Source organism: Melanerpes formicivorus, unplaced genomic scaffold (assembly GCF_026170545.1).
Source record: "Melanerpes formicivorus ecotype bairdi unplaced genomic scaffold, bMelFor1.0.p_v2 SCAF_121, whole genome shotgun sequence".
Taxonomy (NCBI): Eukaryota; Metazoa; Chordata; class Aves; order Piciformes; family Picidae; genus Melanerpes; species Melanerpes formicivorus.
In genome coordinates, this window is record NW_027142473.1 from 76,678 (window position 1) to 100,363 (window position 23,686).

The 23,686-nt window shown below is 52.2% G+C and overlaps 2 protein-coding genes across 2 annotated transcripts in view; both read left to right on the forward strand.

Annotated features, from left to right (window-relative positions):
* Positions 1-23,686, forward strand: part of LOC137456322 (protein unc-80 homolog) — a 49,123-nt gene that overhangs the window by 13,183 nt on the left and 12,254 nt on the right. The window contains exons 2-3 of the mRNA XM_068167651.1: positions 3,266-3,414; positions 5,423-5,589. Coding sequence (XP_068023752.1) covers positions 3,349-3,414; positions 5,423-5,589 — 233 coding nt within the window. The 5' untranslated portion in view covers positions 3,266-3,348. The remainder of the gene's footprint in view (positions 1-3,265; positions 3,415-5,422; positions 5,590-23,686) is intronic.
* Positions 7,447-9,498, forward strand: LOC137456326 (uncharacterized). Its single transcript, XM_068167659.1, has 2 exons — positions 7,447-7,495; positions 7,589-9,498. The coding sequence occupies exon 2, from the start codon at positions 7,979-7,981 to the stop codon at positions 9,176-9,178; it is 1,200 nt and encodes a 399-aa protein (XP_068023760.1). The 5' UTR covers positions 7,447-7,495; positions 7,589-7,978; the 3' UTR covers positions 9,179-9,498.

Below are 23,686 nucleotides of genomic sequence, written 5' to 3' on the forward strand. Positions count from 1 at the left end.
GTACTTAACACCTTCTTTGCCTCAATTTTTACTAGCAGGACAGAATGTCTTCCAGACAGCTGGCCTGCAGAGCTGGCAGAAGGAGCCAGAGAGCAGCATAGTTTTCCTCTGTTCCAGAATGGGGTAGTTGGAGATCTGCTCAGCCGCTTGGATCCCCACAAGTCCATGGGACCGGATGGGATCCATCCAAGGGTGCTGAGAGAGCTGGCAGATGAGCTGGCCAAGCCACTCTCCATCATCTTCCAGCAGTCCTGGCTCACTGGAGAGGTCCCAGAGGACTGGAAGCTGGCCAACGTGGTGCCCATCCACAAGAAGGGCCGGTTGGATGAGCCAGGGAATTACAGGCCTGTCAGCCTGACCTCAGTGCCAGGCAAGATCCTGGAACAGGTCATCCTGAGTGCAATAACACAGCACTTACAGGATGGCCAAGGGATCAGGCCCAGCCAGCATGGATTCAGGGAGGGTAGGTCCTGCCTGACCAACCTGATCTCCTTCCATGCCCAGGTGACTGCCTGGTGGATGTGGGGAGGCCTGTGGATGTAGTCTGCCTGGACCTCAGCAAGGCCTTTGACACTGCCCCCACAGCAAACTCCTGGCCAAACTTTCAGCCCCTGGCTTGGATGGGAGTGCACTGTGATGGGTTAGGAACTGGCTGGAGGGCCGAGCCCAGAGAGTGGTGGTGAATGGTGCCACATCCAGCTGGCAGCCAGGCACCAGTGGTGTGCCCTAGGGATCAGTGCTGGGCCCCATCCTGTTCAATATCTTTATTGATGATCTGGAGGAGGGCATTGAGTCCATCATCAGTAAATTTGCTGACAACACCAAGCTGGGGGCAGGAGTTGATCTGTTAGAGGGTAGGAGAGCTCTGCAGAGGGACCTCGACAGGCTGGACAGATGGGCAGAGTCCAAGGGCAGGAGATTGAACACATCTAAGTGTCAGGTTCTACACATTGGCCACAGCAACCCCATGCAGTGCTACAGGCTGGGGTCAGAGTGGCTGGAGAGGGCCAGGCAGAGAGGGACCTGGGGGTGCTGGTTGATGGTAGGCTGAACATGAGCCTGCAGTGTACCCAGGCGCCCAGGAGGGCCAATGGCATCCTGGCCTACATCAGGAACAGTGTGGCCAGCAGGAGCAGGGAGGTCATTCTGTCCCTGTACACTTCACTGGTTAGGCCTCACCTCGAGTCCTGTGTCCAGTTCTGGGCCCCTCAGTTTAGGAAGGAGGTTGACTTGCTGGAGCATGTCCAGAGAAGAGCAACAAAGTTGGTGAGGGGCTTGGAACACAGCCCTATGAGGAGAGGCTGAGGGAGCTGGGGTTGCTTAGCCTGGAGAAGAGGAGACTCAGGAGTGACCTTATTGCTCTCTACAACTACCTGAAGGGGGGTTGTAGACAGGCAGAGGTTGGTCTCTTCTCCCAGGCTAGCAGTGCCAGAACAAGAGGACACAGTCTCAGGCTGCACCAGGGGAGATTCAGGCTGGAGGTCAGGAGGAAGTTCTACACAGAGAGAGTGATTGCCCTTTGGAATGGGCTGCCCAGGGAGGTGGTGGAGTCACCATCACTGGAGGTGTTCAGGAGGAGACTTGATGGGGTGCTTGGTTGCATAGTTTATTTGGTTGGGTGGTGTCGGATGATAGGTTGGACACGATGATCTGGAAGGTCTCTTCCAACATGGTCTATTCTATTCTATTCTATTCTATTCTATTCTATTCTATTCTATTCTATTCTGTTCTATTCTATTCTTCTTCAAACATCTCTTGTCATTTAGTGTAGTTCTTCTACCCAATTCAGGGGCCATCAGGTGAGGAATGAAGGCAGGAACCCTGTTGCTGTATAGCAATGAGAAATGCAGAGGGCAGTGCATCTCAGAAGTCCTCCCAGAAGTCCTTTATTGCTGCACTGTAGAATCCCCAGCAGTACAGACTCTAAGAGTCCCACTTACAGCAGAAGTCCTGGAAGCCCTTAACAGACAAGTCAGCTAACAGAAGACCTTAGCATATCCCTACATCAAAGACCTGAGCATCCCTACACCAAAGCCCAAGCCAGAAGTAGCTAACTAACAGAAGCAGAAGTCCCTAGCAGCCCTAAACCCCCCCAGCTGTCCCTAACCTAGGACCCTAACCCAAGTGACTGTAGCTCAGAGTGGCTGTGTTTTATACTCTTTGTTATCAATCTTTTAACCAGTAAACCTCAACCACACATCTAAGCTAAAATCTGTTCCCAATGAGAGGTGGCAGCATGTCAAGGAGATGGCTTCTGCAGCATGTTCCAATTCCAGGGTGCCAAGGTGAGGATCTTGTTCTTAGCACCCATGGAATGTGATTGTTTTGCTCTAGGCAGTGTGCTAAGGAATTGATCAGCTGAGGAATCCTGCACTCTGCAGGCATCCAGCAGCTGCCCTCAGAACAGTGGCTGCAACACTTCAGAACAGTTAATAGAAAAGCTGGAGGTACTGTTCAAATTTTATGCCTTGTGCTGGGCATCTCTAAATGAGGGATGTGGATAAAAGGGATCCAGAGTGGTCTTGGTCTTTTCAATCCTTTTGTTTTGTTGTTTGTGGGTTTTTTTTGGTGTTTTGGGGTTTTGTTGTTTGTTTGTTTGTTTGTTGTTCTACTACAACTGTTTCTAGAAAGATTTCATCCTTATTTATTTCACCCTTCCCTTCTGCTGTCATTCCTGCAATACTGTGTCCAGTTTGGGGCTCCCCAGTTCCAGAGAGACAGAGACCTGCTGCAGAGAGTCCAAGGGAGAGCCACAGGGATGATTAGAGGAGTTGAGCATCTCCCCTGTGAAGAGAGACTGAGAGCCCTGGGGCTGTTTAGTCTGGAGAGGAGAAGGCTGAGAGGGGTCTGATCAATGTCTATCAATAGCTGAGGGCTGGGGGGCAAGTAGGGGGGGCAAGCTCTTGTGGGTGGTGCACAGCAATCAGCCAAGGACCGGTGGAAACAAACTTGAACAGAAAAGGTTTCAGCTCAACATGAGGAGAAACTTCTTTCCAGTGAGGGCGACAGAGGCTGCCCAGAGAGGTTGTGGAGCCTCCTTCTCTGGAGACTTTCCAGCCCTGTCAGGATGCATTCCTGTGCAGACTGCCCTGGGTGATCCTGCTTTTGGCAGAGGGGTTGGACTGGATGATCTCTGGAGGTCCTTGACAAAATTTAATGTACTGTGATACTTGCCTTTGTCTTTTGTATCTGAATCCCTTTACTTGTGTCTTTAAGCCATCATTTCTAGACCATCCTAACAAGGGGGCTTGCTTGTACTCTACAGACAAGGCTGGATTTGGGAATAACTTCAGCACAGTGGACAATAAATCTACAGCCCAGAGTGTGGAAGGGATTATCGTGAGTGCCATGTTCAAGTCGCTGGTCACTCTCTGTGCTTCCACCACACATGAGCTGCACAGCCCAGAAAACCTGGTAAGCACTTGAGGTCATGTCAGCAAAGTTACCTTTTCACTTGAGTGTCACCAGCAAGGCTTTACAGTGAAAAATTAATTTCAATAGCCAAACCCCTTGAGTGTAGCAGGCTGTGCAGTCCTAGCTGAAACATGAGGCTGGAACAATCCTCACTGTCAATACAGGCTGGGGGAGGAGGGGATAGAAAGCAGCCCTGAGGAGAAGGGCTTGGGGGTGCTGATGAATGAGAAGCTGGACATAAGCAGGCAGCACAGAAAGCCAGTGGCAGCCTGAGCTGCAATCCAAAGCAGTGTTTCCAGCAGATTCAGAGAGGTGATTCTGCCACTTTGCTCTGCTCTGCTGAGACCTCACCTGCAGTGCTGTGTGCAGGTCTGGAGCCTTCAATACAGGAAGGACATGGACCTGACATAGCAGGTTCAGAGGAAGGCCATGGAAATGATCAGGGGTTCAAGCAGCTCTCAATGAGGACAGGCTGAGGGAGCTGGGGGTGTTCGGCCTGATAGGCTTTAAATCACCTTTTCAGCTCCCACATTTTGCATCTTTTTTACTTTCTGATGCCTCTACATCTGCTGAAGCCCACTGCAGAACACTTTCCTGAACAGTACTGCTCCTCATTGTCTGCTGCTTCTGAGTGCACTAAAAGGAGTGTCCAGCTTTTGATCCCAGCTCTCTCAATCCACTTTTGCAGCAGGTGTGGTTCATTTATGGATCCCCCAAATGAACCCAAGAAAGAAGTGAGTAGTTGGTTTGGGAAAAACACCTGAATTTATTTTACAGGAGGAAAATTTGGAACTATAGAAAAGGAGGAAGAAATAAGCAAAAAGAGAATTAACCACCATGGATCCAGCTGATCCTGAAGGTCTTAATGGGTGGGGAAGCTTGCAGCAGAAAAGGCTGAATTGTTGGAGTCTTTGGATCTGGATGAGGCCTTGCTGCTTGATAAGTGTGGAAGCTTTGAACTCTCCCTGTTGCCTCTGGGGTTTTATACCTTTTCCAACACCACAGGCCATCACTCTGCCCCATTCAGCTGGGCACATTTGACTGGTGTCAGCACCGGTCCCATGGGTGCTTACCTGTGCCAGTCTTGGTCTCATGGTAACGCTCCTGAGAGCAGAACTTGTGGCCTTGTCTGGTTATCAGCTGCTGTTGCCACAGAACTTGTGGTAATGGTATGATAGATGCCTTGGGAAACTGCTGTGTCAGTCACTTTTTGAGAATCCTGTCCATGAGGAGGTCCGCCAAGACTTGTCCCAGTGAATCCCAGCATCCACTGGCTATCAGCAAGGAGTTTGTGGTCTTGTAGGTAAGAAGAGATTCCCCTAGAGATAATGGTGTGAAGACAAACAGTGAGGATGTGAGTCCTGGTTACAGGGGGATCCAGTGTCAGCACAGGGCTTGTGGTCCTCTGAGACAAGAGCATGAAACATTTTGGGGAGGTGAAAAATGCTGAGGCAGTCAGGAGATAAACTGAACTCCTTACAGCATCTGGCTCAGATTTTTCAGCACACAGATATTTAGGGGACAGTAGCAGTTGGCACAATCTGGACTCTATCATTGCCTGACTCCAGTCTGCAGCATTCCCAAGTCCTGCAGTTTGCCCAAGTCCAAGCACCAAGTGCTGGTGCTCAGGTGCCTCCCTCTGTCCCTTAGAGGCAGCAGTAGCTGGATGGGCAGCAAGAGCAGTTGTGAATGTGTTTGTGTGGAGGGTGACAGAGGTGCTAGGGAGGCTGTCACTGCTGGGAAGCTGAGCCAGCTCACCTGCTGTGGTTGGAGGCTCACAATGGTGTAAAACATTTTGGAGAGGTGAACAATGTTGAGGCAATTAGAGGAAGACAAACTGAACTCCTTACCCCAGCCAGGGAACAAAACCCTGTACAGGAACAGGGTGTGGGACAAGAGCTGGGGGAAGGAACAGCCTGCTGAAGTATCTTACAAACTGCTGCTTCTCACTGCCACCCCACCTGCTGCTTGCTGAGTTCGTTCCCCTGCATGGTGTCTTGCTGCCCAGGGCTTGTACTGCGACATCCAGCAGCTGGTGCAGTTCATCAAGGAAGCTCACAGCAAGGTCTTCCGGAGGGTGGTGCTCAGTGCCCTGCTGGACAGCGCCGAGAAGCTGATTCCAGGGAAGAAAACGGAGGAAATGGAGCAGGAGCTGAAACCTTCTGGGAGCAAGAGGTGAGTGTCTGGGAGGAAGAAGGCAAATGACTGATTTGCACATGGCTGTATGGTTACTTGCACTCAGTACAGACTGGGGGAGGAAGGGATAGAAAGCAGCCCTGTGGGAAAGGGACTTGGGGGTGCTGGTGGATGAGAAGCTGGACATGAGCAGGCAGCACAGAAAGCCAGTGGCAGCCTGAGCTGCAATCCAAAGCAGTGTTTCCAGCAGATTCAGAGAGGTGATTCTGACACTTTGTTCTGCTCTGCTGAGACCTCACCTGCAGTGCTGTGTGCAGGTCTGGAGCCTTCAACACAGGAAGGATATGGACCTGATGGAGAGGGGTTGGAGCAGCCCTGCTAGGAGGACAGGCTGAGGGAGCAGGGGGTGTTCAGCCTGGAGAAGAGAAGGGTCCAGGGAGACCTAAGAGCAACCTTCCAGGACCTGAAGGGGGCTACAAGAAGGCTGCAGAGAGGCTGTTCACAAAGGCCTGCAGGGACAGCACCAGGGGCAATGGCTTCAAACTAGAGCAGAGCAGATGTAGATTGGATGTTAGGAACAAGTTCTGCACCATGAGGGTGGTGGAACACTGGAAGAGGTTGCCCAGGGAGGTGGTTGAGGCCCCCTCCCTGGAGATACTCAAGGTGAGGCTGGACAGCGCTCTGGGCAACCTGATCTAGTTGGGAATGTCCCTGCTGACTGCAGAGGGGATTGGACTGGATGAGCTTTGGAAGCCTGTTCTGGCCTGGACCATTCTATGATTCTCTGTTTCTAAGTCCAAAGGCTTGTGCCTTTTATCTTGATAGGTCCTGATGTACAGAACTGTGCTGTGACAGAAGTCTCCTTCAAAATTTAATCAGATGAGACAATAATAGATTTGCAGCAAAAAGGATTGACTCTGTCATGCAGGAGGCCTAAGAGAAAGATGCAGTGGAAACACTGATAGAAAGAAACATGAGAAGGGGCAAAATCACAGAATCACAGAACTGTCAGGTTTGGAAGGGACTTCAAGGATCATCCAGTTCCAACCCCCTGCCATGGGCAGGGACACCTCACACTAGAGCAGCTTGCTCACAGCCACATCCAACCTGGCTTTCAAAACCTCCAGGGATGAGGCTTCCACCACCTCCCTGGGCAACCTCTTCCAGTGTCTCACCACCCACATGGGGAAGAACTTCTTCCTAACATCCAATCTCAATCTATCCATTTCTATTTTTTTCCATTCCCCCAAGTCCTATCACTCCCTGACAACCTAAAAAGTCCCTCTCCAGCTTTGCTGTAGCCCCCTTCAGGTACTGGAAGGCCACAAGAAGGTCTCCTTGGAGCCTTCTCTACTCAAGACTGAATATCAGTCCCAAAACACTGTGTACACATAGCTTTTAATGTGCATCACATCCTTAGTGCTGCTTATCTGGTAGGTGAACCCTGGTATACAAACCCAGTCCCAAAAGAAATCTAATCCTGATGTGTTTTTTCATCAAAGGAATTTTTTTGTGTTGCTTAGAGGCTTGCCATGTTAAAATATTGGGCAGAAGCATTACGCTCAGATCATGCATGCTGATGGCACAGAATCATGGAATGTCAGGGGCTGGAAGGGACCTCCAAAGCTCATTCGGTCTAGTCCCCCTGCCAGAGCAGCATCACCTAGAGCAGGTCACACAGGAACACATCCAGGCAGGTTTTGAGTATCTCCAGAGAGGGAGATGCCCCAACCCTCCTGGGCAGCCTGCTCCAGGGCTCTGTCACCCTCACAGGGAAAAAAATTTCTCCTCCTGTTTCCATGGAACTCTGCCTCAACTTCCACCACTGCCCCTTGTGCTGGCATAGGGCATCACCCAGCAGAGCCTGGCTCCATCCTCTGGGCACTCACCCTGCACCTTGTTACCAACAGCAATGTGGTCACCTCTCAGGCTCCTCCTCTCCAAGGTACAGAGCCCTCAGCTCCCTTAGACTCTCCTTGTGAGGAAGATTTACCACTCCCCTAATTGTTGTGTCTCTGTGCTGGACTCTTTCAAGCAGCTCCCTATCCCTCTGGAACTGAAGGCTGGATTTGGATCTAAGAGCTGCTGCCTTTTTCACGCATGGTGTAGAGAGAGGCAGTAAGTTTCTTGAAGAGGGGATGCTTCTCTAAAGCTGCTTTGTTACTCAGCAGCACTGGTTTCCTTGTCATGTGTCTGTGTGATGACTGTGAGATGAGCCATCCCCTTGGTTGAGCTGATGGTTTGTGTTGTCTGTGTACATCCGAGGTGGGAAGTGGGCCATTTTGGTTTGATAGCCAATTGGGACCACTGCTTCGGGACCGCTCCGCTTGGATTGTGAGCATTCTGCTCGGCTTTCCACCTTGCTTTCGGGGTTTTGCGGGTTGGGAGGACTCCTGGCAGGCAGCGGCTCCGGCAGGATCATGCTCTCATGAGCGTGCACAGGAATGGAAGCCTGATGTCAGCCATGGGAGGTTTCAATCCCACCCAGGCTGTGCGTGCGGTGCCAGTTTGGTTCGAGTGCCGATCTACCCAGACAGAGCTGCTTCACCAGCATGCTGGAGTCCAGGCTGCCAGCTGCAGAGAGTGCTTCAGCCTGGCACTTGGAATAGAGGGGGAGGGAGAGGACACCTGTGTCAGGTGTGAGCAGGTGAACTTTCTCCTCAGCATGGTGGCAGAGCTGAAGGATGAAGTGGCTGAGCTGAAGGAGGAGGTAGCTAGGCTAAGGACAATAAGGGAAAGTGAAAGGGAGTTAGATTTGTGGGAGAAGGCTCTGCAGATCTCCCCTGCTGAGGGAAGGGTCCCTGGAAACGGAGAGGGATGGATACAGGTCCCTGCCAGGGGTGGCAAGGGAAATCCATCCTGGCCCTCTCCTCCTCTTCCACTGCCCTTGCAGAATAAGTATGAGGCCCTGCAGGCCGAGGGCAGTGGGGGTGAGAAGGCTGAGGAGCAGCCATCCAGAGGGGAGCCTAAGCCCAAGCTGTCCCCACCAGCTATAACGACCAGCTCCAGGAAGGAGCCTAAGCCCAGGCGGTCCCCACCAGCTATAACGACCAGCTCCAGGAAGGAGCCTAAGGCCAAGCGGTCCCCACCAGCTACAACAACCAGCTCCACAAAGAAAAGGAGAAGGGTTATAGTTGTTGGGGACTCTCTCCTGGGGGCTACTGAGGGACCCATATGCTGTCCCGACCCATCCCACAGGGAGGTCTGCTCCCTACCTGGGGCGTGGGTAAGGGACATCGCAAGGAGACTCCCTAAATTAATCCAGCCCTCTGACTATCACCCTCTGTTGGTAATACAGGCTGGGAGTGATGAGATTGACAGGAAGGGCACCAGGGCGATTAAGAAGGAGTTCAGGGCCCTTGGACAATTGATTGATGGGGCAGGAGCTCAAGTGGTGTTCTGCTCAGTTCCCTCAGTGGCAGGGGAGTACACTGAGAGGAATGGGAGAACCCATACCATCAACAATTGGCTCAGGGGATGGTGCCAGCAGCAGAACTTTGGGTTCTTTGATCAAGGGACTTTTACTGCACTCAACCTGCTGGGTCCTGATGGGGTGCAGTTATCTAGAAGGGGTAAGAGAGTCCTGGCACTGGAGTTGGCAGGGCTCATTAGGAGGGCTTTAAACTAGGTCTGAAGGGGGTGGGTGAGGATATCAGTCCCTCTGCAGAGGAAAGAGTAGGGCACAAGGTAGGGTCAATTGAGAAGTCAGGAACCCAGCTGCAATGCATGTACACCAATGCACGCAGCCTGGGCAACAAGCAAGAGGAGCTGGAGGTCCTGATCCATTAGGGTGACTATGATATAGTCGCCATCTCAGAAACATGGTGGGACAACAAACACGATTGGAGTGCTACACTGGGGGGTTACAGGCTCTTTAGGAGAGACAGGCAAGGGAGAAGAGGAGGAGGGGTGGCTCTGTATATTAGGGAGTCACTCTCTGCCACAGAACTTGAGGTGGAAGATGAGGGAGTTGAGAGCCCATGGGTTAAAATCAGAGGGCAGCCTAACAAATCTGACATCCTGCTTGGAGTCTGTTACAGACCACCCAACCAGGATGAGGAGGCAGATGAAACATTCTACAAGCAATTGGAGGCTGTCTCAAGATCATCAGATCTTGTCCTTGTGGGTGACTTCAACCTGCCAGATATCTGCTGGGAACTTAATTCAGCAGAGAGGAGGCAGTCCAGAAGATTCCTGGAGTGCATGGAGGACTGCTTCCTGACACAGCTGTTAAGTGAGCCTACCAGGGGACAGGCTCTGCTTGACCTGCTGTGCTCCAATAGGGAAGGGCTGGTGGGAGGTGTGATCGTGGAAGGCTGCCTAGGGTGCAGTGACCACGAGATAGTGAAGGTTTCAATATGCAGGGAGCTAGGGAGGAGCACCAACAGAACCTTCACCTTGGACTGCTGGAGGGCAAACTTCAGCCTGTTTAAGAAACTTATTTGTAAAGTTCCCTGGGTAGCAGCCCTCAAGAACCGAGGGGTCCAGGAGGGTTGGAGCTACTTCAAACAGGAGCTGTTGAAGGCACAGGAACTGGCATGTGCCAAAAGATGAGCCCAGGGGAAGGCTCTGGGCCTGGATGAGCAAGCAGCTCCTGGAGGATGTAAGGGGAAAAAAGAGGCTGTATCACCTTTGGGAGGAGGGGAAGGCTTCTCGAGGTATGTTCAAGGAAGTTGTTAGATTATGTAGGAATAAAATTAGAGAGGCAAAGGCCCAGTTGGAACTGAAGCTGAACACCTCTGTGAAAGACAATAAACAGCATTGTTACAAATACATTAACACTAAAAAGAAGGGCAGGAAGAACCTGCACTCCTTATTGGACCTGGAGGGGAACACTGTGACTGAAGATGAGGACAAGGCTGAGGTCCTGAACACCTTCTTTGCCTCAATGTTTAACAGCAAGGCAGGAGGAGTTCAGGACAAGTGGCCTCCTGAGCTGGGTGACGGGGTCAGGGAGCGTTGTGATGCCTCGGAAATCCACAAGGAATTAGTTCGGGACCTGCTGAGCCACTTGGACACTCACAAGTCCATGGGGCCGGATGGGATCCATCCTAGGGTGCTGTAATGGGTTGGGGCAGACCCCCTCCCCACCACGCGCAGAAATAATGACTCAAACAAACGGATTGCAAAGGTGATGGAAAGTTTAAATAGAACAGTGAGTGCGTGCAGGAAAAAAAAAACTAAAAATACAGTGACGAGAGAGAGAGACCCAAAAACAGACCCAGAGAAAATCCCATCCCCACCTGGGGGTGCACCCAAACCCCCAGGGCTCCTCCTTCCCCCCCCCCACTGCTAGGCTAGTCTCAGCTGGCCAGATCTGAGACTGCCCATCCCCCCGTGGCCTTGGGCCTAACCAGGCCCATGGCCGGGAGATCTCCACCCCAGTTACCCGGTGGCGAGGAGGAAGGAAAGAGGAAGTGCCAGACCCCGCCGCGAAACTTATAGTGGTGCAAGGGATCATGGTAGGAAATAACCTAATTTCCTGTGTCCACCCACTGGGCTGGACTTCTGGACACAGGAAGCATCCCTGTAGCAGATGGCACCCAGCCCAAACTACGACAGGTGCTGAGAGAGCTGGCAGATGAGCTGCCAAGCCGCTCTCCATCATTTTCCTCCAGTCCTGGCTCACCGGTGAGGTCCCAGATGACTGAAACTGGCCAATGTGGTCTCCATCCACAAGAAGGGTCGGATGGAGGAACCTGGAAACTCCAGGCCTGGCAGCCTGACCTCAGTGCCAGGGAAAGTGATGGAGCAGATTATCCTGGGGGCAATAACTGCGCACCTGAAGGATGGCCAAGGGCTCAGGTCCAGCCAGCATGGATTTAGGAGGGGCAGGTCCTGCCTCTCCAACCTGACCTCCTTCTATGATCAGGTGACCTGCCTGGTGGATGTGGGGAGGCCTGTGGATGTGGTCTGCCTGGACCTCAGCAAGGCCTTTGACACCGTCCCATACAGCAAACTGCTGGCTAAGCTGGCAGCTCGTGGCTTGGACCACAACACTCTAAGCTGGGTTAGGAACTGGCTGGAGGGCCAAGCCCAGAGAGTAGTGGTGAATGGTGCCACAGCCAGCTGGCAGCCAGTCACCAGTGGCATCCCCCAGGGATCAGTGCTGGGCCCCATCCTCTTTAACATCTTCATTGATGATCTGGATGAGGGGATTGAGTCAGTCATCAGTAAATTTGCAGATGACACCAAGTTAGGAGCAGATGTTAGTCAGCTGGAGGGCTGAAGGGCTCTGCAGAGGGACCTCGACCGACTGGACAGATGGGCAGAGTCCAACAGGATGGCATTTAACAAGTCCAAGTGCCAGGTGCTGCAGTTTGGCCACAGCAACCCCATGCAGAGCTACAGGCTGGGGTCAGAGTGGCTGAGAGCTGCCAAACAGAGAGGGACCTGGGGGTACTGATCGACAGCAACCTAAACATGAGCCAGCAGTGTGCCCAGGTGGCCAAGAAGGCCAATGGCATCCTGGCCTGCATTAAGAATAGTGTGACCAGCAGGAGCAGGGAAGTCATTGTGCCCCTGTACTCTTGTGACCATTTGAGGCTGTGCCTTTAAGAAAAGGACAGTACTGGGGCACTCTGGCTGAATGTTTTGTAAACAAAAGACAGGTCTAAACGAATTTAATTGGTAGATTGGTGGAATGCAACTTGAAGTTTTGAGTGCATCTGAGACTTTCCTCAGTTCACTCTCCCCTCCTCCTTTCTAGCTCGTCTGCTTCTAGGCTCTCTGCCAGACTGACCTTGGACAGATAAGCGTGTGGCCTACTAACACTTTGCTTTAATTTATAACTGCTTTAATTAACAATTGCTCTTTTTCTCACTTTCTAACCCTCTTTGTGGAAAAAGGGGAGAGAAAGGGGTACGGGGGGGGGAACCCTCCTCCAGAGGGGGGGGAATTTCATTCCTGTATTATTGTTTTTTTTACTTTGCTGTATATTTCTGTGTATATATTGTAAATACTGTAAATTGTGTATATATCCTGCATTCCCTAAAAATTGCTTGTAAATATAGCATTTCCCTTTTGCTCCTCCGGCTGGCTAGCTGTGGTTATTTTTTTTTTTATTTCTCTTTGTGGGGGGAGAAGGCTGAGACTTTCTCTCTAACCCACGACAACTCTGCAGTGGTTAGGCCACACCTTGAGTACTGTGTCCAGTTCTGGGCCCCTCAGTTTAAGAAGGGCATTGAGAGACTTGAACATGTCCAGAGAAGGGCTACAAGGCTGGGGTGAGGCCTTGAACACAAGCCCTATGAGGAGAGGCTGAGGGAGCTGGGATTGTTTAGCCTGGAGAAGAGGAGGCTCAGGGGTGACCTCATTGCCCTCTACAACTACCTGAAGGGTGGTTGTAGCCAGGAAGGGGTTGGTCTCTTCTCCCAGGCAACCAGCACCAGAACAAGGGGACACAGTCTCAAGCTGCGCCAGGGGAGGTTTAGACTCGAGGTGAGGAGAAAGTTCTTCACCGAGAGAGTCATTGGTCATTGGATTGTGCTGCCCAGGGAGTTGGTGGAGTCACCGTCCCTGGAGGTGTTCAAGAGGGGATTGGATGTGGCACTTGGTGCCATGGTCTAGTCATGGGTCTGTGGTGACAGGTTGGACTCGATGATCCTCGAGGTCTCTTCCAACCTTGGCTATACTGTGATACTTACAGTTCCAGGCTGCTTTGCCTCTCTGGCTGGTGACCAGGTGGTCCCACTGTGCTCTGGAGCTCCTCAGGCGTTTCAGAGGGCCCCTTGGAGTGATGGTTCTGCTCAGTGGCCATGGCTCAGCTCACCTGCAAGGAGTAGCAACAGACCTTTGAAAAGCCAGAACCCCACTCACAGCAAACCCAAAGGCTCCACAGTGTCTCCAGGCTGGGGCATCCTTCCCAAGGGGAGGACACCTGGGCTGCCCTGCTGCTGTTGCTGACTCGGGGAGCACAGAGCTCCATTCCCTGGGGAAAAACCAGTGTTTTTCACCAGAGTTCCTCAGGGCTGCTCTGCTTGGCTTCAGTTACAGAAATGATCCAGCAAAGATGACTCCTTCCAGACACAAAATTACCACAGTGCCCATGAGCATTTCTCCATGGAGAATCTTCACTCACTAACACCCAACCTCAAGGCTACCTACAGGCACTACAGAGGCTGCAGCAGCAGAAATAAAAGCATGAAACCACTTGAGGAACAAGCTCAGCAAGAAATGATGCAGACACTTAAGGCTTCATCCTAACAGCAGATGATCTCCAGCTTCCTTAGCCTACAAGTAGCATGGCTTAACAGGTCCACCTGAGTTAACCAGGTCCAGGTTAACTTCTTCCACTCACCAGCATGGCCACCACCTCTCTTCATCAACAAAAAGCCTATCAATCTCCACTCTGCTGAGGGGCACCAGTGATCCACACCCAAGCTGGAACAAGAGGCACTGCCAACAGCCCTAAAAAACATCTTCTCACCCTTTCTGAACCATCTCTAGATTCTGCAGCAGCTGGACACTTCCCAGTGTCCAGCACAGGCTGTTGATGGTCATATCCTGACCAGCTGTTGTGGTCTATAAAAGGATAAATTAATGTTCCATAAGCAGGACAATTAATAAAAAAAAAATAATAATTTTATTAATCACCCCCCCCAAAAAAAAATCCCTAATCAAAACCTATTTACAGATTCGAGGGGTTGGGTCGTGGAACAGATCCCTCACCAGGAGGAACAAGTAACAATTTAAACAATATGTACAAAACTCCAGAAACAACAAACAGCACTTTAAAGAAAAGCAACCTCGGCACTGAAGCCGGTGATGGCCCCAGCGATGGGGGGGAACTCTAGAATTCCCTAAGGCAACAGACCTTCAGTAGATGCTTATGAAATCAGATATAGTAATTACTCACTGATCCTGATACCCCGTGGCACATGTTAAGATCTAGACAAACCAAAATGGCCCTGACCACGTGGAAGCTGCAGGAGCACCGTTTCACTTTCTGTTGGTGTCTGCAGCTTATGACTGAGGCAGGATTTGTTCCCAAAGGATTTGTAGCTGAAAGCTTTGTAGAGAGGAGGTTTCTCAGCTGTAATCCTTTTGTAGCAGCACTCACTCCTTTCTCCAGTCAAATGAAACTGTCCCGGGGACTCAGCTCCTCTGGGGTTTCGCCTCTTGGCCCGGCAAAACGCCTGTCTGTCCTCTGGGCTTCACAACGCTGAAAATAGCGAGGGGTCCTTGCTGTCTTGTCTGGGTAAACTGAAACACAGCTTAGCTTCCAAGTGAAGCTTGTGGTTCCTTCCAGAGCGTGGACAATTGCAAGACGACGCTCTGGCTCTTTGGGCTGATACTTACAGATTTCCCGAGGCAATAATGGCCAGTAGCAACACAGATCTAGGGATAAAACCCTGATATTGCAACCTATAGAAAGCCTTCTTTCCAAACGTGGCCAAAAGCAAACCAGCTGGCTCATTCTGGCTCTGAGACATGTTCAGGCAAGCCTAAAGAACCAGATCTACTAACTTCTGCCTCATTGTCTGATTCAGAGTGATTTTGAGGCTTTTTGTCCATCCAGGACACCAGCTGCCTTCCTGGATCCTCCCTGAGAGATTTGAAACGCTCAGGAAACCTCAGTCCCAACCAAGCTGCTTAAATCTCAGTCCTCCAAACCTTCTTGGGCAAATAAATCTTTGTGTGCCTGCCCCACTCCCACAATGGGGCCCAGTCTCTGGAAGAACAGAAACACTCAGCTCAGAGACATCCAGCTGCAGAAGGGTAACTGACCAGAAGCAGCAGCAGGAATGCAGCCTACAGCCTGACCTTGGCAGGCTCAGCCTGATGCCGGCACCCCAGCACACACGCACTGCTGGCTGCCAGGACAGGGAACACTACCAGCTGCTGCAATGCTGCTGCAATGCTGCAGCACTGGCTGGGACCCCCTGCTGGTGCTGAGGAAGCTTTGACTTCACTGAGTTGTTGCCCATCCCTCAGTCCAGAGGCAAGGTTGGACAACCTGTCCTTAGTTACCTGCACTTCCTGAAGCAGTCCAGCCTCTGGATTTTCAAGAGATATCTGAAGGAATTGCTGCTTCTCAGGAAATCACCTAGGGCTTTAAAATGCAAGGAAAGAAGAGTTGGGCTGGGGTAGCTTTGCAGTCAGTTCTACCTAGGCATCTGCTGCATCTTTCATCCTCAGCCTGCACAGAGTTTTCTAGGCAGAGAAGAAATCCTCTCGTCCCTCATTTGCAGATGGGGCAGCACAGGTGAAAATCGAAGGCAAAAACATCCCAAAGCCCAAGTGCAAGGGGAGGAGGAGCAGGCTGGCAGCAGTGACACAGGCAGCCTCTCTCCCCTCCACGTTTAACCCCAGCCTGGATGCAGACACAGCAGCATCCCATGGCAATAAAGATGACCCAGAGACAGTTCATGTTTCAGGGAGCAGTTTGTCCAGCTGTGGAGGCAGAAAGAAGAGAAGGGGCTCCAGCTCCTCCGGGGGTCCCGCCGTAGGAAGTGCTGCAGCTCCAGGGACCTCTCCCCCAGCACAAGAGCTTCCGCTTGGCTGCTGGGGCAGCCTCCTCCCTCCAATCCTGCCCCAAACAGCAGCTTTGCGCCGGCAATGTTCTCAGCACTGCGGTGTGGGACAGCGGCACTCAGGTCTCCATCCTCCCTGCTCCCAGCCCTGCTCCTAGCCGTGCTCCCAGCCCTGCTGCCAGCCCTGCTCCCGGCTCTGCTCCCAGCCCTGCTCCCGGCCCTGCTCCCAGCCCTGCTCCCAGCTCAGCTCCCGGCTCTGCTCCCAGCACTGCTCCCAGCTCTGCTCCCAGCCCTGCTCTCAGCCCTGCTCCCGGCTCTGCTCCCGGCCCTGCTCCCAGTCCTGCTCCCAGTCCTGCTCCCAGCTCAGCTCCCGGCTCTGCTCCCAGCCCTGCTCCCAGCTCTGCTCCCAGCCCTGCTCCCAGCCCTGCTCCCAGCTCTGCTCCCAGCCCTGCTCCCAGCCCTGCTGCCAGCCCTGCTCCCGGCTCTGCTCCCAGCCCTGCTCCCGGCCCTGCTCCCAGCCCTGCTCCCAGCTCAGCTCCCGGCTCTGCTCCCAGCACTGCTCCCAGCTCTGCTCTCAGCCCTGCTCTCAACCCTGCTCCCGGCTCTGCTCCCGGCCCTGCTCCCAGTCCTGCTCCCAGTCCTGCTCCCAGCTCAGCTCCCGGCTCTGCTCCCAGCCCTGCTCCCAGCCCTGCTCCCAGCTCTGCTCCCAGCCCTGCTCCCAGCTCTGCTCCCAGCCCTGCTCCCAGCCCTGCTCCCAGCTCCGCTCAGCCCTGCTCCCGGCTCTGCTCCCAGCCCTGCTCCCAGCTCTGCTCCCAGCTGTGACCGTTTGAGGCGGTGCCTTTAACAAAGGGACACTATGGCCGAATGTTTATAAACAAAAGACAGGTCTAAACTAATTTCATTGGTGGAGAAGCAGAAGCACTGCCTTAAGTTTTGATTCCCAGTGGGACTAGTCTCAGTCTTTCTTCCTTGCGGCAGCTTGCAGCTTTCTGGGCTTTCAGCCAGACTGACTGAAGAGATAAGTCCTCTTCTAACACATAACCGCCTAACTGCTTTTAATTAACGTTTGCTCTCTTTCTCTCTTTCTAACCCTCTCTGGGGAAAAGGGGAGAGAGCAGCTGAGTCTACTTGAGAGGCATCCCTGCCCATGATGGGGAGGTTGATCTCTGAGGCCCCTTCCAACCTGAGCTATTCTGTGATGTTTAAAACACAACCCACCCTACAAAGTAGTTTCGGTTTTCAATCATCTTAGACAGGGAGGAGAAGGTGCTTGGAAACTTGAAAGATGCATACCCCAGAGTGACTCCAATAGTCTCTGCTCAGACAAAGTTGCCCCTGGCAGCTAAAGATCACTTTTGTTTCATCAGAAACCTGACTCTGTGAAACTGATCAAAGTAACTAAAGACCCTGCAGGTCCTCCACACTCCCAGGGTGGGTCAGGGTCACTGAGAAATGTCTCTGTTCCTGTTGGCCCCACACTCACTCGCTGTCCAGGAGCTCCATGATGGGCTGCAGGGCTGTCCTGGATGGACAAAAAGCCTCAAAATTACTCTGAATCAGACAATGAGGCAGAAGTTAGTAGATCTGGTTCTTTAGGCTTGCCTGAACATGTCTCAGAGCCAGAATGAGCCAGCTGGTTTGCTTTTGGCCACGTTTGGAAAGAAGGCTTTCTACAGGTTGCAATACCAGGGTTTTATCCCTAGATCTGTGTTGCTGCTGGCCATTATTGCCTTGGGAAATCTATAAGTATCAGCCCAAAGAGCCAGAGCATCGTCTTGCAATTGTCCACGCTCTGGAAGGAACCACAAGCTTCGCTTGGAAGCTGAGCTGTGTTTCAGTTTACCCAGACAAGACAGCAAGGACCCCTCGCTATTTCAGCGTTGTGAAGCCCAAAGGACAGACAGGCGTTTTGCCGGGCCAAGAGGCGAAACCCCAGAGGAGCTGAGTCCCCAGGACAGTTTCATTTGACTGGAGAAAGGAGTGAGTGCTGCTACAAAAGGATTACAGCTGAGAAACCTTCTCTCTACAAAGCTTTCAGCTACAAATCCTTTGGGAACAAATCCTGCCTCAGTCATAAGCTGCAGACACCAACAGAAAGTGAAACGGTGCTCCTGCAGCTTCCACGTGGTCAGGGCCATTTTGGTTTGTCTAGATCTTAATGTGTGCCACGAGGTATCAGGATCAGTGAGTAATTACAATATCTGATTTCATAAGCATCTACTGAAGGTCTGTTGCCTTAGGGAATTCTCGAGTTCCCCCCCATCGTTGGGGCCATCACCGGCTTCAGTGCCGAGGTTGCTTTTCTTTAAAGTGCTGTTTGTTGTTTCTGGAGTTTTGTACATATTGTTTAAATTGTTACTTGTTCCTCCTGGTGAGGGATCTGTTCCACGACCCAATCTCTTGAATCTATAAATAGGTTTTGATTAATGTTTGTTTTTTGTGGGATTCTTTTTTATTAATAATTTTTTTAAATTAATTGCCCCATTTATTGAACATTAATTTATCCTTTTATAGACCACAACAAGGGCATTGTCAGCATCCTGTGCAACACTGCTGCAGGTGCTGGCAGGGACACTGCCAGTGCCCTTCACCTGGCCCAGGATGTCACCCATCTGCTTCAGCACTCCTCAAGGCGTGGCTGGAAACTGGGGAGCACAGTGCTCAGTCAGCTCAGCATCTCCCACAGCCATGCCCAGGACCTGTTTGGCCAAGCAGAGCCCCCAGCCAGGCCCCAACTACAGTTCCTTGACCCCCAAACCCACATCCTCTCAGCCAGGTGTACCTGGTGGCAAAGATTTGGCTCAGCTCATCCAGGACATTGTTGCGTTTCACCTGCAGTTCCTTGAGGAGATCTCTGGCTTCTGGGTCCACTGGAGGAGGGACAGGTTGGAGAAGCCATCAGGGTACCTGGTCCAGCCCTGGTGGACTTTCTGCATGCTAAATGCATCCCTGGGCAGCCAAATGATGGCAGCAGCAAAGACACCCAGACAGCAGTAAAGCAGAGAGAGAAGACCACGAGTCCCACAGCAGTGAGACAACCTGGGCAAGATCTGGGGCTCCTAGACCTGGGACACGGGGACAGGAAGAGCAGCAAGTTCCGCGCCTGCCTGCTTGTGGCTTGGCCGAGCCCGCAGCCTGCGCTGGCAACCGCAGACCTTTGGCGCCCTCGGCAGGCCCTGCGCCGAGACCGCGCGTCCCGGCAGCGCTGCAGAGCTGTGAGACTGGAGAAAGAATCAAGTTTTTAACGGCCTCCACATCAGACGAGAAGTGCTCTGTTCTTCCCTGCAGCTTCCTCCTGCGTGCCCTGCAGGCACTTCTCGTTCCTCTGCTACCCCTGCAACAGGCACTGGGAGCTGGGCCAAAGCTGCTGCTGCTCCAAGCTGTGTGTGGCTCTGGCTGCATCCCTGGCTACCCAGCACTTCATCTAACCCAGATCCTGGCTTGACCCATGTGCAGCCAGGGCAGCCACCTGCTGCCTCTGGGATGACACGGGGAGAGCTCAGCTCCTCCTTGCCCATGTCCCTAAGGGCACACCTGGCCTCAGCACAAACTACCACACTTGCAGCATGCAAGAGACCCAGCAGGCACGCATGGTGCTGGAACAAACAGGCAAGTTTACAGTGGTGCCAGGGTGTGCCCAAAGTGCTCAGGGCTGTGCAAAACTCCGATAAGCTGCAAGAATAGCTCCTTGCCACCTGCTTGAGATTTTGCCACCAGTTTTCCCCTCCTGCCACCCAGCATTCCAGCCACAGTTTTACCATAGGGATTTGGGGGTACATTTAGACCCTCTCCCAGGAAGGTGGTGGCTCTTTTTCATCCTGAAATATGGGAGTGGGAATAATTCCTAGGCAAGCAAAGGCTGACCACCTCTGCTGCCTGGCTTCAGGTTGGAGCAGGGTGTTTTGTACCGCCCTGTTTTGCATCCCGAGCCTCCACCCCCTCCCAAGAGAAGAGAGAAAAAGAAAGGAAGGTTTATGCACCATCAGACTTACCCTGAAATCAGAAGCAGCAAAGCAGTGAGAGGCCAAGATGTCTGCAGCAGAAGTCACTTTCTCCCCTACATTACAGATGGCCTTCAGAAGGCTCAGCTTTTTGTCATGTCACCTCATGGGGCTGAGGCGCCTTCAGACAGCGGCAGGGGGGGTGAGACCCGAGAGCTTGTCTGGCCTTCTGGGGCAAGAGAGGCTGCATTTCAGCATGAGCTCTCTGCTTGGGTTCCAGCTGTGACAACATGGCTGCAGCCTCCAAGAAGTTCACCATCCAAGACACACCCAGGGTCCTCACACTGTATCTGAAGAGGTTTGGCATCCTGTGCCAGTGCCTGACCACTCTTTCTGGGAAAACATTTTTCCTACTGTCCAGTCTAAACCTCCCCTGGTGCAGCTTGAGGCCGTTGCCTCTGGTTCTGTCACTAATGACCAGCACCAACCTCTCCACAATGTCCTTTCAGGGAGCTGTAGAGAGTGATGAGGTCTCCCCTCAGCCTTCCCTTCCCCATACTAAGCAGCCCCAGCTCCTTCAGTCACTCCTCATAAGATTTATTCTCCAGACCTTTCCCCAGTATCTTGGGGATCGCTTTTTAAATGTAATAAGCAATGTCAGCCTGCAGAGCAGTGCTGGCCCAAGGTGATGGCCCTTCTCTCTCTCAAGAAGCAGAACCAGAAGAGAAATCCTGAGTCCTAGATCTTCAATGAGAATTATTGCATAGTACTGGGAGGGTGTAACTTCCAAAGCTGAGGATGCTTGGCACCTTTTCCAACCAGCCTGAGCTCCAGTATTGTGGTTTAAGAGCCACCAGGTGGGTGAGTGGAAACCCAAACCCCCTAGGTGAGCAGGAACCTGACCCTCAGAGGGAATCTGACCCCAGAGGGAGTCACCCTGACCCCCAGGGGTGGGAATTCGACCCCGGGGGTGTCATGGGATCAGGTTATTCCCTCCCCTTTTCCTGCCTCTATATAAGAGGGAGGAATTTCCAGTTTGCTCACCCTTGCCCTTTGCCTCCCTGCCTGCCTGAGAGCTGCTGCCCCCGTGGTTGGCTGCCAAGTGGTCCCAGCCTACCTCCATGTGTGGGGCCTACATCCACGGAATCCATTGCCACCTGCGATCTGCTTCTGTACAGACCTGTATGTATCCTCTTCCCCTGTATCTCTGCACATAATTTTTCCCGAAACACCTTTAATTTTTTACTTTCTTAACTTCTGAATTCCGTTCAAGGTTTTTGTTGCCCCTTTTACTTCTCCTGCCTACCTTTTCCCTACAGGGGGAGTGGGAGGGGGAAGAGGGGCGTAACCTACATTCTGTCCCGAGGGGTTTAGCCCCGGTAGCCCAAACAGCGACATCCGTTCTATGCAGATGTGTTTCTCTCATTGCAATAGTCCTGACAGGATGTAGCTCCACACTGTGTTCTTGTTGTCAGTTTGGTTTCTGTTCTCCTGACACTTGTGTTTCAGCAGTCACCTGCATTCCCTTGTCACTGGAGTTTTCTTAGACCATAGCTGCTGTGGTTCAAAGTCTTGACTCAGGTTTTCTTAAGAGATCCTCATAAAAGAAGAAAGCCTCAGTCCCAGAGGATTAACAGTAGATGTTGTCTAACTGGACTTCATGAGGCCTTTCACATTGTCATCCAAAAGATTCTCACAAACAAGATGTTGAGATATGGGCTGGATAAGCAGCCTGCAATGTAGATTGAAAACTGGTTGAGCAGTTGGAACCAGAGGTTGGTGATCAGTGGCACAAAGTCCAGTTGGAGGCCAGCAACTAGAAGTTGGACCCTAGGGGTAAATACTGAGCCTCTTTAACACCTTCACTAGCATATTGGATGATGGGGCAAAGTGTACCCTTAGCAAGCTTGCAGGAAACTGGGAGGGGTGTATGATATGTCTTGTTCAACATCTTTGTGGGTGCCATGGACAGTGGCATTGAGTGCACCCTCAGCAAGTTTGCTGATGACACCAAGCTGTGTGGTGCAGCAGACACCTGGAGGGAAGGGAGGCCATCCAGAGGGACCTTGACAGGCTGGAGAGGTGGGCACAAGCCAACCTCATGAGGTCCAACAAGACCAAGTGCAGGGTCCTGCAGCTGGGTCGAGGCAATCCCAGGCACAAATACTGGCTGGGCAGTGACTGGCTGGAAAGCAGCCCTGAGGAGAGAGACTTGGGGGTGCTGGGGGAGGAGAAGCTCAACAGGAGCTCTCAATGTGCACTTGCAGCCCAGAAAGCCAATCAGATCCTGGGCTGCAGCAAGAGAAGTGTGGCCAGCAGGTCAAGGGAGGTGATTCTCCCCATCTGCTCAGCTCTGGTGAGACCCTACCTGGAGTACGGTCTCCAGTTCTGGAGCCCCTATTACAAGAGGGATCTGGAGGTGCTGGAACGTGTCCAGAGAAGGGCCAGGAGGATGAGCAGAGGGCTGGAGCACCTCTCCTATGAGGACAGACTGAGGGAGTTGGGGCTGTTCAGTCTGCAGAAGAGAAGGCTCCCAGGTGACCTCATTGTGGCCTTCCAGTATCTGAAGGGGGCCTACAGGAAGGCTGGGGAGGGACTTCTCAGGACCTCAGGTAGTGATAGGACTAGGGGGAATGGAATGAAGCTGGAGGTGGGGAGATTCAGGCTAGATATGAGGAGGAAGTTCTTCCCCATGAGAGTGGTGAAGCCCTGGAATGGGTTGTCCAGGGAGGTGGTTGGGGCCCTGTCCCTGGAGGTGTTTAAGCCCAGGCTGGATGAGGCTCTGGCCAGGCTGATCTAGTGTGGGGTGTCCCTGCCCATGGCACGGGGGTTGGAACTAGATGATCCTTGTGGTCCCTTCCAGCCCTGACTGATACTATGATACTATGACAGACCTCAGCAAGCTGGAGAAATGGGCCAACAGAAACCTCAGGAAGTTGAACAAGGGCAAAGTCCTGCACCCCAGGGGGAGCAGCCCCATGCACTAGTGTCAGGACAAAATCCTATGGCAAGGACGGCGAGGGAAGACCCGCACAATCAATATGATTGATAAGCAAGCTTCAACTTTATTGTTCAAGAGCACAGCTTATATAGCATCTCAGCCAGGGTTACAGTTGCGGTTTGGTCTATGTGCTATTACGATAACTCCCATTACCTTGCAACACAGCTTTCATAGTTGCAAGTCATAGTGAGAAGGCATTTCACAAGTCATAGTGTTAAGGCATTTCAGCAAACTGTGAGCAGTAAACAACAAGATGGAGAACCGCCTACACATTTTGCTCAAGTAGTTGTTCCATAGAACCATGTCCCTTAGATTCAAGCCATTCCTCAACACACTAGTACATGCTGGGGGCCACCTAGCTGGAAAGCAGGTTGACAAGAAAAGGACCTGGGGGTCCTGGTGAACAGCAAGCCAACCAGGATCCCACAGCATGCCATTGTGGCCAAGAAGGCCAGCAGTGTGCTGGGCTGCATTAGATAGTGCTGCCAGCAGGCCAAAAGGTGATCATTCCCCTTTATTCAGCAGTGGTGAAACCAACTCTGGAGTACTGCACCTAGTGCTTAGTGCAGTCAGACTATACTACACTATGTGAGAAGCTGCTTGGCCATGTACTCCTCATCTCTTACTGCTCCCCCATCAGCACATTTTCATGCCTTTTGCCCCATCTGGTTTAAAAGACATCATGTGCAGTGCCTGTAACCACTTCCTCTTTGTGTCTG